Consider the following 15,978-nt stretch of genomic DNA (forward strand, 5'->3'; position numbering starts at 1 on the left):
GAAAATAAGACTGGCAACATGTTGGCTTCAACCTCGAACATGGTTGCGTGATGTTCCATCAAGGGAAAATTCCATTGAATGCAACACTGGGAAAGTTGTTTTATATTTAAATATCAGATGTACTCGAGAAAAAACCGGAAAAAAAGAAAACAAATCATCAAAGTCTCCTCCATACTTTGAGCAGACTAGTGTTTGCAGTTACCTTATTTGATACTTTATCTTTTCATTATTTACTACTGTTATTCAGTATTAAGGTCAGTAAAATTTTGATTTAAATTTTTTTAGCTTTATTAAAGTCACAATTTTTAAAATGTTTGCAAATTTCCGTATGATTAGTTACATGAATGTTTATTGTGAGATTTGGCATTTCCCTCACTTTTCCGCACTGTTAGTTCTTTAGTTAACGTTAATGGAGCATAAAATTAAATCAGATTGAATCAGTATTTATTTGTTTAACTTTTATTTACAAGTTCGACTATAACTAAAAAAATATCTTTTTTTTTGGAGTTTTGGATTTTTTTTTTGAAACTTAGCATTGCCAATAATGCTATTGAATTTTAAATAATTTATGAAATTGTTGACATGGAAAAATTTGCCTGTATGGGTAAAAAAAACCTTTTTTTTTTTTTTCGAGATTTCAATCCTTTTACATCTTGTGAAGATTTTAATTACTTTGAAGTGCAAAAGCTATTTCAACCTATGCAACCAAGCATTTGACTTATTTTAATAATATATTAATGTTGTAAATGTATGTCAGTTTTTGTTTTCCTTTTTGGTGACCAAATAAAAGTAAATGAATAAATATTTTAAAATGTAGTATTTGTTTATAAAGTTGAATTTCTTTTCGTATTTTTTGCTGTCTATTGACTATTGAGATTTCCTTGAGCAAGTTTCATTTATTATCTACTTTTATTGATATCAAATACTTGAATTAATTTTCTCTACTCATTTATTAAACTCATTAATTTTTTTTATAAATGCCTGCAGTTGAAATACACTTAAGTTGAAGCAAATTAATAGTTACGCTACTTTTCAATTGGAAAATTATGCATAACAATAGAAATTAAGAGTTTTAAGTGCAAAATTTTTCCTGCCCCTGTTTCAGTCCCTCTATGGTCCTACTATTTATTTGACTTATTATTAATTTATTAATTTTATATTATACCTATATATTTATACCTATCCTTATTAGTTTAATGTTGAGGTTGGCAGCTATGAATTCATGAATTAAGTGTATATGTAAGGAAATGTAATATGTATAAGGAAATTAATTTGTCAAAATGGCAGTAATTCTATTTGAATAAAAAAAAAAGAACAATGGAGATTCTTTGATATTTTAATATCTTAAATTTTACCAGTATATATGGGAAAAGGACCCATGCCAACAATTGTGATTGAAAATAAAAAGCATAAAATATGCTTGTAGGAGCATCAAACATCTCTGTATGTATGTATAGATATATAGTGATTTAATTCAGTTTTAAAAATCAATCAAATTAGAATATCAGAACTCTTTTTTGTGGTGTTTTATTTGTGTGGAGAGCGGTAACCTTTATGTTGTTAATTTGTATAGAAGTGCACAAGATGGTTAATCCAACTTTCACAGAATACTCATCGACCGAAAAGTGATTCATTTCATTAATTTTAGCTTAAATATTAATTTTTTTGGGAAAAAAAAAGGAACTTTTTGAAACTGCTGTAAAATAAGAAACCAAAAGTATATTTTGCTTGTAGGAAAGTTTAAATTGGTGGAAAATTCATTTAAAATGCCGTACTGTTCTAAAATCTATGAATATTTGTGATCCTTGTATAAATCTGTGGGAAAATATAATTTTTCGCTGAAGAAAGTACTCAAAAACTATTTCATTTGAAATTCTACATTGATTTTATTCTTATTTTATTAACTTCGTTTCATTACATCTTAACTGAACAAAATGTTGACATTCTCTTTATTGAAAACAGAAATTAGTATTGTGTCTGTCACGAGTTTCCTATCTCATTTTAAAAATAATATACTAACTGAAAACTTTTCTTTTTAAAGTCAGGAGAGTGGCTAAAGTAGCTCGTAAAGATTCCTTAGCTTTGAAACTTGCTCAACGCCCAGACATCCAAGAGCTAATAGATAAAAATATTTACATTGCTCATTCCGAGCAAGAAAGTCATGAAACGAAGGAGGATGTAAAGAAAAAGTTGACAAGGTAATTAAACTAAATTTTTTGACTTAGTGAAGCCTTGAAGTTGAAACTTGTATGTTATCTCATGTTATTAATGAATTTCTTGAATGAGAAGCTTAACTTATTGTTAATTTTTATTTGAAAATGTAATTTATTATGCCAAATAAACAAATTGCCTATTGTTTATTAGTGTGGCACACACAAGGAAGCCCCCCCCCCAACCACTCTATTGCTTGCTCTCTAATTATAATAATCCTATGTATTTTTATAAAATTATTCCAGACAAACATAACACTTTCAGTTCTTACAATTAAAAAATAAAATTTATCTTTTTTTCTTCTTCTTCAAAACCGTACTGCGTGTGAACGTGAAAACCCTTTTATTCCCAAAACGGAGTTACTCATTTGTTTCCTATTGTAACTTATTCCCCCATTCTTGAGGGGTTACTTTTTCTTCGTATTTTGTTAAAGACAAACCCTAAAAGGAAAGCATGCTTTTATGTCGAGCTAAAACTGGCAAAGCCTCAACCCTCCTCATTTGAATACAGTAGATTATGCGTCCTTCAATGGAATGTTTCTAAAACTATAGTGGAGCATCCGGATCAGCGAGAAGTAGTCTTTAAGTAGAGGAAGTCGTTAAATAGTGACGTTAAACAGAACCAACTAAATTAATTTTCCTGCAATGACGAATTTCTTCATGTTAAAGGACTTTGTAAAGATTGTGTTCTCATCTGAAAATATGAGAGATCTTTCTTGACTTAGAGAAGGCTAAAAACATGCTCAAGAATTACTATGTATAATGAACATTTGATTTGTCTTGCCGTGCTGAAATCAAGCAAAGTCACCATCACGCTTGAGGAAATTATAAATGAACTCGCAAGTAAAAACAAAGAAATCTAGATTTTTTTTTCCTATTTAAGCCTATACTGTCGTGTGCAGGTAAACGGCAATATTTGTAGAAATGTGTTTTCGAGATATTTGAAGAAATGTGTGGTGGATTCAATATTAACAATCCGGAAATGTTGAAATTTGACCTTGTTTTCGAGCCTTTTTTTCAAAGGAAACTAAATAAGCAAGCTTGTACACTAAAGATAACATACAATAGATGACAAAAATGCAAAAAAAAAAGGAAATATTTGCAGTTACTGCCCTTTACCTGCACACGGCAGTATAGAAGCAAACTGGTGACTAAATAAAATCATTGCATTTTTAGTTCTGTAATTACTAATTAAAATGAGATTTCTCTCACTTGGGGCTCCTCATAATTCAGAATTTGTGCTGCTGTTCCCATTTTTGAACTAAGAGAAGCATAAATACATAAATTCTTCTTTCTGTTAATTTAATCAATTATTTTTTAAATTAATAATTCATTTCATTAATGCAAATCGTTTTTCCAGTTAATTTTTTTACTGTTTTTCATTCCCTTCAATCGATCAGCTTCTAACTCCACTATTTCTAGCTGAAATCACTTGGAAAAATTACTATGTGCACTTCAAGACATGAGTAAAATGTCCTCTATATTTGAACAAATTCTGATACTTCTAATCTCATAAAAGAATTCACAAAAAACACTAAATTTCGGCTTCCTAAACTAGTTTCCGCCGTTAAGGGTTAGGAGAGAAACTCAGCATGGGGCAAACTTAAATGCTTCAAATATTGTCTAATAACATCTGCAGAAGTTCAAAGGATATTTTCATTTGAAGAACTGATAATAAAGGACAAAAGGTGATGTCCAAATGGAGAAGTCCTTGGAAGACATACTTTAATTATTGCCATTAAAGCAATTAATGTGCACACCATTTTCTGTGGAATAATTGTTTTGATACAGATATCTTTAGTAAAGCAGTATTCAAAATACTATTAGTGCGTCCTTTTTTATTCAGACATCACAACTTTTCTGTTAATAAAAAAAATATTCGTGCATTTTTTGGAGATGTTTAGTGTCTTCCTTAAATTTTGTTGTGTGTATAAAACAAGCTCTAATTTTATTAATGTTAGAGTAACTTATGAACTATTGCAATATTCTACATTTGAGTATGTTGAGTGAGTTACTTAGCTTAGTATTATGTTTTTGTTGGAATGGCTACAGCATTTTACTAATTGATATATTTATTCTCATAAATTTTTTAGGAGGCTGAGTTTAAGGCCGACTCCTGAGGAGCTTGAACAGAGGAACATTTTAAAATGTAAGATTCTTATCGCAAACTTCCTGCATTAGATAGCTTAATTATAAATTGTTCTTACTGTAAAAAATACTGAAATTACATGTATTTACCTTTCTAGATCAATCAGATGAAGAATTGCAAAAAGAAAAAGAACAAAAAAAGAAAACTTTAATAAGAAAGGTAAATTATATAGACTAACTTTGGAACCTTTTTCAAAAGTATTGCAATAGTTTTATTTGTTAGTGTTTTCAATTTAATTACCTTTTTAAGTGAAGTACTGAAAATAGCTATTTTCCATCAAAAATGCTATCATAAAACTGTGATAAGAATGCTTTAATTGATAGTACTTGAGGGGGGAAAAAAGAATAGGGGAAAAATTCATATGGATTTTCGAGGTCAAGTAAAATATCCTTTACTGAAATGTCGGCCGTCACTTTCAATTAATACACCTAAATTTCTTAATTTTTTTCATAAACTAAATATTTATCACCAAATGCTTGCTGAGTTTTTGAACATACAGATGTTCTTTGGAGAGAAATTGCGAATGTAAGTTAATTTGTTAGAATAATCATATTAGAATTTGCGGAGATCACAAAGTATTCATCTATTTGGAAATTTGTTGCTTTTGCCTATTTGCCTCTTAGTGCAATTAACTTGTCACCAGTAATAACAAGTTATCGTAAGTACAATAATGATTAAATGTTAAATCAATAAAAATACTCTCCTGGCAATCATAATTGTAACTGTTACTTGCATTTTCACATTTTTAAGCATTGTTTTCACTAAGATAATTTTTTTTTTTAAATTTGTACTGTTTTAAATAACAATGCAGATGTGAATGAAGACATTAGTAATGATTCCAATTAAATCGTATGTTTGATTTCAAAAAGTTGTTTCAGATGGACAAGTATGTCCACATTAAGTTTACTTTATATAGGGTTTTTAATATTAAATGTTCAATAATATCTACTGTTATGCCCAAAAAAGTTCCTTGGGATAAGAGTCTAAAGTAATTAGTGTAATCCTGTGCATTAACTTTACTAATTGAACTTCTTTAACACAATTATTTTTTGATTGATTGGTTTTTTGATATAAACAATTTATATAACTGAAGTGTAATTTATAAACATTGAAGTATGGTTGAACATTGTAAAGGAAGGTATTACGAAAACTCATTGGAATTGTGCATTCAAAATATAGATTCAATTTAAGCTTCCCTTTTCTTTCTTTTTTAAAATTCCTTTTTATTTTTAGGATTCAATATTTCTGTTATAAAAACTTTGTGCAAATATTTATTTTCTTCTAGTAATTCATGTAGTAAAAATCTATTAGCCAAAGATATGGAAATCCAAAAAAAAAAAAAGAATCAATTTTCATTATTTAATATTTTTTTATTGTTTGTAGCTGAGCTTTCGTCCCACAATTGAAGAATTGAAAGAGAGAAAAATTATACGTTTCAATGATTATGTTGAAGTGACTCAAGCCCAAGATTATGATAGAAGAGCTGATAAGCCATGGACAAGACTTACACAAAGAGATAAAGTGAGTTGTTTTTAAAATGCTTTACAGCTTCTATTTATTTTGATTTAGTAGATAAACACGAGCTTTTTATAAATGGGGAATATATGTCTCTCTTTTTAAAAAACTAAATAAATAAAACGTCAACTTAAAAAAAAAAAGTTAGTAGATCTACTTGTATTCTGGGAGATGAAGTCCTTTAATACTATGTTGTAAAAGCATGGTAACAATGTGTTCAATTTATTAAACAATTGATATTGAACAATGCAATTTTTTGAAGTTTACACATTTATTGAAGTTTAAAATATTTAGTTTTAGTGTGTTAAGAAATTATGTCATTGCTAAGAATTTAAATAAAATCAATAAGTAAAATGTTTTGCACTTGAATTATTAGCTATTTATTTCATCTCTAATGTATCTTATTTACCAACTGAGAAAAAAACTAATTTTTTTAGACTTCTTAAAATGCTTAATAAATTATGATTTGAATTGATGTTTTTGAACTTGATGTTCTTCTAAAAGAACTTTCTAATGAATGTTTAAAAAAAATTGTCGTAACACTGGAACAACAGAGCAAGAATATGTGGCTTCTTCTCATTTTCTGTTCTTTAATAATTTAAATAGTAAAAAAAAAGTATAATGCAGCTTTCCCATTTTTTATAACCCTATTTTAGTGCCTTATTTAATCGTCGGGAGTCGATAGTTTTAAGAGGGCCATTGATCTTCACTGGGGATTTTAAATTGACTACTAGGACCAGTCTAGCTGGGCCCAGAGCCTGTTGCTGGTCGTCACTTTTGTATTTGTATTTGCATTTGTAATACCTGAAAAGATAAGGGCAAAGGGACCCCTAATGAATTTTACAATCAATGCATAAAAATTCTTCACTTCTACTAACCATTGTAGTAGGAACAAAATGCCATTCATTCCAGTTTGGTCTTTGTCTTTTTAACACGCTTTTATTAGTTTCACTTGTAATTTTGTGAGTATAGCTTGATCGCAAAGAGAAGGCAGATGACCTTGAAGCAAAACCTCATTTTGTATCATTTGTGATGGGTAGAATCAACCAGAAAGCACCTAAAAGTGGAAGTCGTTCTCAATGATCCTATCTGTCATAAAATAATAACAATCAACCTATTACAAACGATACAAATGATGTGTTTGCTTCAAGGTCAGCCGCCTTCTCTTCGCGGTCAGGCTTTAACTCTCCTTTGGACTAAGAGCTAGTGGCTTATTACTCTTAGTACATTCCGCCACTTTATGAGCGTTCGTGGCCGAGCGGTCTAAGGCGCGGGTCTTCGCTGATGTTCACCTCTGGGAATCATTGGGTGTACGTTCTAATCCCGTCTACACCAAAATTAAATTTATAATCTTGCAACTCAATTTTCGCCCACTTTTTGGGATCGGATTCTTTTAAAATTTGGAATGCAACCTCAGACCCGATGACAACGCAATATTCTTTAATCAAATTAATTTATTAACGATAAGTTATTAGTTTATTCTAATTAACACGCTTTTATTAGCTTAACTTGTATGTTTGTGGGTCCAACTTTCCTTTAGACAGATAGCCAGTGGCCTATTAGAATTACGTACAAATGAGTGCTGCGGAATGTAGCAATGTTTGCACATGAATTCACCAGAAAGCATACAAAATGTCTGATGCAAATAACACAATAGAATACTAAGATACATTCCATCATAAAAATCGAACATGTGCAAAGATTTCATTTAAGAGTTACAAGTGTTCGAAATATTTAGTATCTAAATCTTTTTTGAAATAAAATAATAGTTTAAAAAACTAAAAGAAACATGCTTTAGTAGCAAAATGAACTAGAAAGTTAAAAATAATCTTTGGATGACAAGTATATAAAGTAATTGACCAAAAATACTTAATTTTACTGCAATAGAAAAAAAAAGCATGGGGTCTTCTTATCAGTTGTTTTAAATTTCTTCCACTTGTTATCCATGCAAAAATGTAAATATGCAGCCCCCATACTTTTTTTTATTACAGTAAAATTAAGTGTTTGGCCAATTACTTTATATACTTGTCATCCAAAGATTATGTTTAACTTTTTAGTTCATTTTGCTAGTAAATCGTGTTTTTTAAACTATTATTTCTTACATCTGGCTTGAATTCCAAACGTCAAACATAGCTGCCTGCCGAACAATAGCCATTGCTTTTTCAGAAACAAAAATAAATAAAATTGTATATTAGCTTGTGGAGAACACTGCTATTCACTTAGTTTTCATTTGGTCATTAGAGTAGATTTGTGAGACATTTACTTACTCCAGAGGAAATTTGAAGGGAACTACTCAAGTCTTTTTGTATACAGTCACTTCAATTTTTCTCGTAGTGAAAGTAACTTATTAGCTAGGCTTGATAGATTCCTGAAATGTTCAACCAGGACTCCTAGAAGAGAGCCCCCCCCCCCCCCCCGTGTCGTTAGCAGGGGCAGACTGGCTGACTTTGGCTCAGTTGGCAAAAGAGTATTTTGGCCCACTTCTGTAAATTTAAAAAGTTAAACCATTGCAGGATCTCGATTCTTCAGAGTCGACGAAAGACATTAAACTATCTCTAGTTCCTATTTTCCTTTAAGTTTCTAAATCAAGTTTTAAAGTTCTAAAAAAAAGAAAATTGTGAAACTTAAAATAAAGTTAACAATTATACATTTTTATGTGCCTTCAAAGAAGGATACTATTGGTTAGTAATCTGAAAAGGTACATCTTTAGGCTTCTATACTGACAACATAGGAAGGAATAAGGAGAGAAATCAGATAAATTCGGAATTTTTTCGAAATTGTGGTTGATTTACATAGGCTTAAGGAGAAAAGAATTGGAAGAAGGGTTGTAGATCCCTTCTAAGTAATATTTTCGAAGTTGATGTCAAAAAACGCAATTTTTTAAATTTTCGGTATTGTTGAGGAGAGGAAAAGAATGGATTCCTCCACAATTTTTTCTTGCCTTTTTTTCTTCAAAATTGAAGTTTATTTTCGTCTATCATTGTTTACAATAGAATGCCGAGCGCTCTTCCCGGAAATTCTCCGAAATGGGAAGTTTTAGTAATGCAATTTACCCTTGGTAAAATTAATAGAACAGGGAAGCATATCGGGAGCTCTCTACGAAAACGGTTCGACTTTGAACAATTAAAAAGCACGCAACTGTCATTGGTCAAGTTTGAAATAGAAGGCTCAGGGATCTTATTTGAAGCATTTAAAAACTGAAGTATACTCTGCCCAATTTTAAACTACATTTAGTCACTATAGGGAATCCGGCGACTCTCCTTCGGAATTTTTCGACTTTGAAATTTTAAAAATGTAATCTTATAATATGTTTGGAAACATTAAAAGGAAAGGGAACAGGTTTCCCGAGTGTTTCCCCCAAGATTTTTTAGGAGGGCGCTGAGCCCTTCCACTTTTAAGCTAACCTTTGAACATTAAATACAAATCTCTCTCGTAACAATAATTTATCGACAAGAATCTGATTAGAATATATCTAAATCTTTTTTGAATCGCCTTCAAAACTAAACATCAAAAAGCTTTTCAATATTTTAAAAAATAAATACTATCGAAAACGCTTGAACTTTGTATGTACCTAGAAATCCAAAAAGTAAAATAAGCACTTTTCGTGTTTTACAAAACTTCTCTTAAAAAGTACCCTTTTATCTGCGCTGCTCCTTTTTTGGTCTGGAGGAAACACTAGTTCCCTCTGGGCATTTTTTCTGAAACTGAAATCAATTTTAGGTTACAGAAGGAAAAAGGGTTACAAAGCTCTCTCATGAAATTTTCAAAAAATGAAATTTTAAGCTTCTTTAGTGACTTTAAGGGAATGGTGAAGGTTCGAAGATTTTGTCTAGCAATTTTTCTATATTTAAATCTAAAGAACACAATTGAGGGCCTTGATGCAAGAACCAGGTAAGTCCAGACTCACTCATTTTTAATCAGACCAACAAATAATATCAGTGTCCGGTAGAAAGGCTTAATTTATTTCCCACATAATTTACTAGAAAGCAGAGGTCTGACCTTATATTTGTGTCCTGTTGTCGCACCAATCCAAACTTCTATTCTCTACATGCAAAAATGATTTTTTTTGAGAAAAAGTTTGGACTAAACTGATTCTTGCATCAAAGTTCTCAATTGTAGACTTAAGACTGTCATTGGTGACTTTAGAAATGTAAAGAGACCTCATACCTGAAATACCTTAGGTACTCCGTTACCTTGCCCGCCACCCCCCTCTAAGAAACTCAGTCCTAAATCCGCCTATATTCAGGAGCTCTCTCTTCTGTAAGTCGAAATTTTGTCCCGTTTCAGATTATCGTAGACCAGACTTGCTTTCCCGTATGCGATTCTGAGATGAAAATACTCGTATAGTGATATGGATCAATTAAATACCTTGCCTACTGACAGCAGGTAGTTGAATCTGTCACAACCAGTGAATACCAGGGTCGTGCACAGAAATGTTGGGACCCGTCCCATCGAGCCCCTTCTACCTTTTTTATTCCTGTGTCCCTACATATATTTCACCCTTCATTTAAAAACTCTCGAACCTCCTTCAGGCTCTTAACCACGCCAACCGGTGCCTTCCCCCCCTTGTGCATGTTTCTGCTCATCTATCAACAGCCCAAATATGGCTCAGGCATTTATAGCAGGGCCGGGGTGCTTTGTCTAATGGTAGAAGCCCCCTTCAATTTTTGTTTATAGACATACAAATAAAATACGTTTTTAACGCTCTTTTTTCGTCCCAGGCCTTTTTTCAGGCCACACCAGACCCCAATTTCTCTGACCCATTCCCGTTTCCTTAGTGGTGGAAGCCCCGGGCCCCATAGCTCTACAAACTAGAGAAAAAGTTAATAACAGAGGAAAGAGCATTTGCACGTGTGAACTTCGGCTGTTTACTTTGGTCCCTGCTTAGGATGGGGAAAAAAAACCTGTTTCCCAGCACTTTTTCCACATAGAGTAAATGAATTACATGTTTTTTTTTTATTATGACAATTTGAAAAATGTTTGGTGCGAATTTAACTGTATTAAGTTCAATAAAAAAATTGCTTGAAGTGGCCCACTGGGCGTTTAGCCCAGTCAGGGATCCCCGACTAGCCGACCTGGCCAGTCCGCTCCTGGTTGCTAGTATTCAACACACCCTTGGCTGGTTTTTAGAGTGTTTTAGAGGGTAGTTCATTCTCATGGTGTTAATGGTAACTAAATTATGAATCTTTGAATAAAGAGAATTAATTGAACAAACAATATTTACAAGTTACTCTTCCCTGGTTAGAACTCTTTTGGTTTTAATATTGTTGTAAAAATCTTCACAAGCTAATTCAGTGTTTTACATATTAATGTTACAAATGACAAAGTAATCATCCAAAATAATCCTTCAGAGTTAATTATTTTTGTATGTTTTTGGTCATCCATAATCAGATTTATCATTTTCTGGGATGTGAAGTAATCTAACCGGGATTCCGGAATTTTTTCTGAAAACCGGAACTGTTCCGGTCAAACCAGGATGTCTGGCAAGCCTATTATTAGCTTATCAACATTGTATATTAGTTGTTTAAGAAATTTTATCTTAACACTAGAACAATGGAGCAGGAATATGTGAATTCTTATTTTGTGTTGTTTAATAATTTAAATAGTAAAAACTGAGTTTGATGCAGCTTCCCACTTTCTATAACCCTACTTTAGTGCTTAATTTAATCATTTATTGATTAGCCTCAAAGTAGTGTGCAATTATGTATATGTTTAGATATATCCCAATTGAAATGTTATTTTGTTTAAAAATTTATATTCTTTAAATTGTCCTCAATAAATTGGTGGCTGCTTTTTCTTTTACATAAATTTTAACTTGTTATTTTAGGCAGCTATCAGGAAGGAATTGAATGAGTTCAAAAGCATGGAGATGGAAGTTCATGAAGATAGTAGGCATCTTACTCGGTATGGGCTTATTTTAAAAATCATTTCTGTGGTTGTTTGCCAAAAGTTGATGTGTCAAATTTGATAAGGCAAAACATGATTGCAGAGTTTTCAACTTTAGCTGAAGTATTATATGAAAGTTTTTATTACATCATGTTTGGAAGTTCATATTTTTCCTGCTTGACTTTATCTTTAGGCATATCAAATTCTGTCATAAAGAAATATACCACTCTAAACACAAATCATGATCGGTAAAGTGGAAAATGGTTAAATTTGACTTACCAATGTTTGGCAAATAAAAACAGATTTATAGTTATTACTTGTATAGTTGAACCTGCTTCACTTGGACTTGCTTCAATTAGTAGCATGAATTCATTGTTTTTTCCCATGTTTTTCTTGAAAGAAATTTCTCCCAAACCCCTGTATATCGAATTCTCATTACTAGGTTTCACAACAGGGAAAATAATAAGGTGGGATCTCCTTCTACCAAGATTTAAAGTGGGAATTTTTAAATTGAAATGGGAGTATTTTATTATTTTTTATTATTATTGATTGAAAACTTAAGATAAATATTTATTTGAACAAAGTATTTGCACATCATGTAGCACAAAAATTATTTAACAAGCATAATATTGAAAGAAAATGTTCCATTTGTTTACTAAAATACATGTGTGACTTAGTTTTTTAGAGATATTGACTAATTTTTTTAAAAGAAAAGGTAATATTAAAGTCTCTTAATTTTCTGCTACGTAGACCAAATTATTTTTTAAAATAAATCATTTATTTAATGGTGTCCTAGTGCACCTCAGTACTTTCTATTAAGTACTTCCAGTTGTTATTAAAGATGTATCAATGACTCTGAAAGAAAAAATAGGGGGCTGCAAATTTCAATTTTGCAGACAAAAGCAATTCTGGTGCAGCATCGATATAAAATGGGTTAAAAATATGTTCTGTTTGCTGCAACTAGGAGCAGAAGATATACTTGGAAGTTTCTAAAGAGCTTTTAGTAAACCCAAACATTGAAGTTATTCTCAATCTTTTATTCCCATTTCTTTGTGGCTAAATTTCCAGATTCTTCTGTGCATTGATAAGATGGCAGTTTAAATTTTTTTTTAGCCATTCCATTTATATTGGCTATCTTAAAAGAAATATGGAAAAATCAGCTGAGAAATTTCATGATCTTTCTAACATGATGTCTGCTAATGTTGATCAAGGGGAAATGCGGACAAAAGGATTTCTATTGAGTGGGATTTTAGACAAAGTTGAGGGAATTCTGCAATCCTGCGCCCTAGTGGGAACCCTGCTGATTACATTCATTTTCGAGTTTTAAGTTCCAACAATCTTATCAGCTGCAGAAGTTTCAGATTAAAAACATTCTTTTTTACATCAACGATGGTTTTTGTCTTTAGAACTTTGGGATTCAAAGGGAGTCTAGGGACAGCTAATGTATGGAGGAGAAGTTTTCTATTAATTATACTCACTAAGAAAATAGAGGGGAAAGGGGTGTTTAAGAACTGGTGAACTTTTTAAGTTTTACTTTCAGACCAAGAAGAATAGTTATCTTGTTTTTGTTTTCTGATTTTCTGTTCTGATGTTTTAATTATTTAATTTGAGGATCAAATACACACTTTGACAATTTGGAACAATTGTCTTTGAAAGATAAGTTTTTCATCTTAAGATATACAGGGTTACTATAAAAGATTCATTTATTCAACCCTTTAATCGACTGCGGCATAAAATTCCTTCACTAAGTGATACATCCAAGAGAGAAATTTTATGTCCCGGCCTCTTAAAACGTTGAGAAAGACTAATCATTCAAAAGTTGGCGAAGACTGGGCATGTTGGACTGGTTGCAATTATTTTAATATTATTGATAATTTTTGTTTTAATTTATGATTAAAAATACCTATGGTCTTAATCTGGTAATGAAACCATATGGTACAGTTGTATTGAACGAATTTTATTTCAGAAAGTGTTATTTCAATAGTGTTGAGTAATTTTCAGAAATCTGCAACTTTATTTTTTTTAACAGTTTTTATCAAGATTGCCGTAAATAAATTGAATTGGACCAACCTACCCCAAGTAAAAACTTTTTTTTTTCTTTTAAAGCTCAATAATTATAACATTATTTTAATTGTTTGCATATTATACATTCATTTCATCTTAGTCATGTTTGGATATAATAATAAAATTTAGGACAAAGAGGAAAATGTATATTTCATAATTGTTTTAAAAAATTATACAAAATTAATTTTACCAAAAGATTTATTTCTTATCTGCACTTTTTAACTATTTATATTTTCAAAAATTGTTCTAAAATTCTGCAGACAATTGTTTTTAAAATATAAAATATGTAATACATGCTATAACCAAGTTGGATTGAACATTTTTGTTAAGCAAACTTTCTGCAGAGAAACAAAATACAACAAGTAGTAAATGGAAAGAAGAATAAGTTGTAATTTTTCTTAACATAATCTAATTTCCATTTTCTTAATTTAATTTTAGAACACAATAATATACCAGTCGAAAATGTCAATGTTATTGTACTTTTTCTTTGAAATATGTGGTATTAATTTAACAGGATTCTTTTATTTTTGCAATTATTTCTTGGGATGCAATGTAAAATAACAGAATTTTGTAAAAAAAATTCTAAGCACTTCTCATAATGCACACAAAATAACTATTCTGGGTCAGAAAGAACAATTTAAGAATGCCTAGAGTATTCGAAAATTCCAAGAAAATGATGCCACAAATGAGGAAAAGTGCGATTCAAGTCATGAAGAGAATTTCCTATTATCTAGCTTTCAATCATAACTTTGAGGGTTGAAACATGCATACTTTTCTTATTGAAAAAGTTTGTTTTGAAATGACTAGAACTGCACTTTTCTTCGTTTGTGGTGTCATTTTCTTGGAATTTTCGTGAACTACTACTCTTAAATTGTCCTTTTTGACCCAGAAAAGTTATTTTGTCCTTTTGAGTGCATTATGAAAAGTGCTTAATATTTTTTAAAAAATTCTGTTATTTTATCATTTTTAGTGTAAATATATTTCAGAAATAGAATAATTTACCCTCACATAACTTCCCCCTTTTTTTCATGTAAATGCTCGGTACTAGAAGGGAAAAAACCTATATATGTATCTAAAACTTAAAGCAGTTGGCACTAAAATTTAATCCTTGTTCCTCTCTAGGATTTATGCTTGCTAATTTCATGCTTAATTGAAGATGGTTTTTCAATTAAAATCAGTTATACTGTATTGATCTTTAAACTTTGTTTTTCATTCTGCATGCAAAAGAAAATTAGTTACAATATTAGATAAAATTCATCACTAAAGCTTTGTCCAACATGCCTCGTGAGACTCATGAAGCATTGCAATAGCAGATTACCATTGTTTTAATTGTAGCACACACAAACTTATTTCTCACATTGTTGCGAATGGAAAAAATACTGCCCTCTTAATGTGGTTTGGTTGACAAAATTTCAAAAATTTTAGAGTTTGAAGTTATTTTCATACATATCTCATTGTTGTACCTGTAAGGCTTTTGAATGTCTTAAGAAAACTAATAAATCATTTGTAATAACCCTGTATATAAACTTAATATCTATGTAGTTATTGAACTTAGTAAAATGCATACAGTAAAACCCCTCTAATGCGGACACTAACGGGACACATTTTTTTTGTCCGCAATAGAGGGGTGTCCGCAGGATGGGTTTAATGTTTTTTGCCTTGGAATCGGGGAATTACAAATTGTCTGCATTTGAGAGGTGTCCATTAGGAGGGGTTTTACTGTATTTACTTTAAATCATTTAGTAAAATGGTGAATAATATTTACACAGAAGGATTTTAATATAAAGAAAGTGTTAATTCTAAGACTTATTTTCATTTTCACATTTAATAACTTTTTCAAAACCTTTGTATTTTGAAGGCTCCTTATCGCGATTTGATACACAGGTCTGTTTTCAAACATGCTTTGTATAACATTTTCTGCTCATAATAGAAATTCTCAAGTGCAGTGAAGGGCAGATAACTAAATGGATGGTTAATTAAATCAGCTGCTTTAACAAGTCAAATTCTCAAACAGAAAACACAATCCAGCATTAACATACGAAACTGCCCTATATTTGAACCAAACATGCCACTTAAATGAATCAGACGACATAGTTAACATTTCTCACAAACACAAAGGTGCATCACTGAAAACTCCTTTCTTTTCCTCTTTTC

At 30.9% G+C, this 15,978-nt stretch overlaps 1 protein-coding gene across 8 annotated transcripts in view; it reads left to right on the forward strand.

Annotated features, from left to right (window-relative positions):
* LOC129234218 (phosphatase and actin regulator 4B-like) overlaps window positions 1–15,978 on the forward strand; it is a 162,390-nt gene that overhangs the window by 142,886 nt on the left and 3,526 nt on the right. For 5 of the 8 annotated variants that reach the window (XM_054868148.1, XM_054868147.1, XM_054868144.1 and 2 more), the window contains 6 exons: window positions 2,042–2,198; window positions 4,304–4,359; window positions 4,457–4,518; window positions 5,743–5,880; window positions 11,702–11,778; window positions 13,790–13,839. In XM_054868148.1, the coding sequence (XP_054724123.1) occupies window positions 2,042–2,198; window positions 4,304–4,359; window positions 4,457–4,518; window positions 5,743–5,880; window positions 11,702–11,778; window positions 13,790–13,814 (515 nt within the window). In that variant the 3' untranslated portion in view covers window positions 13,815–13,839. The remainder of the gene's footprint in view (window positions 1–2,041; window positions 2,199–4,303; window positions 4,360–4,456; window positions 4,519–5,742; window positions 5,881–11,701; window positions 11,779–13,789; window positions 13,840–15,978) is intronic. The other 3 variants (XM_054868149.1, XM_054868146.1, XM_054868143.1) reach the window with 1 other exon arrangement.

Source organism: Uloborus diversus, chromosome 1, assembly GCF_026930045.1.
Source record: "Uloborus diversus isolate 005 chromosome 1, Udiv.v.3.1, whole genome shotgun sequence".
NCBI classification, from domain to species: domain Eukaryota; kingdom Metazoa; phylum Arthropoda; class Arachnida; order Araneae; family Uloboridae; genus Uloborus; species Uloborus diversus.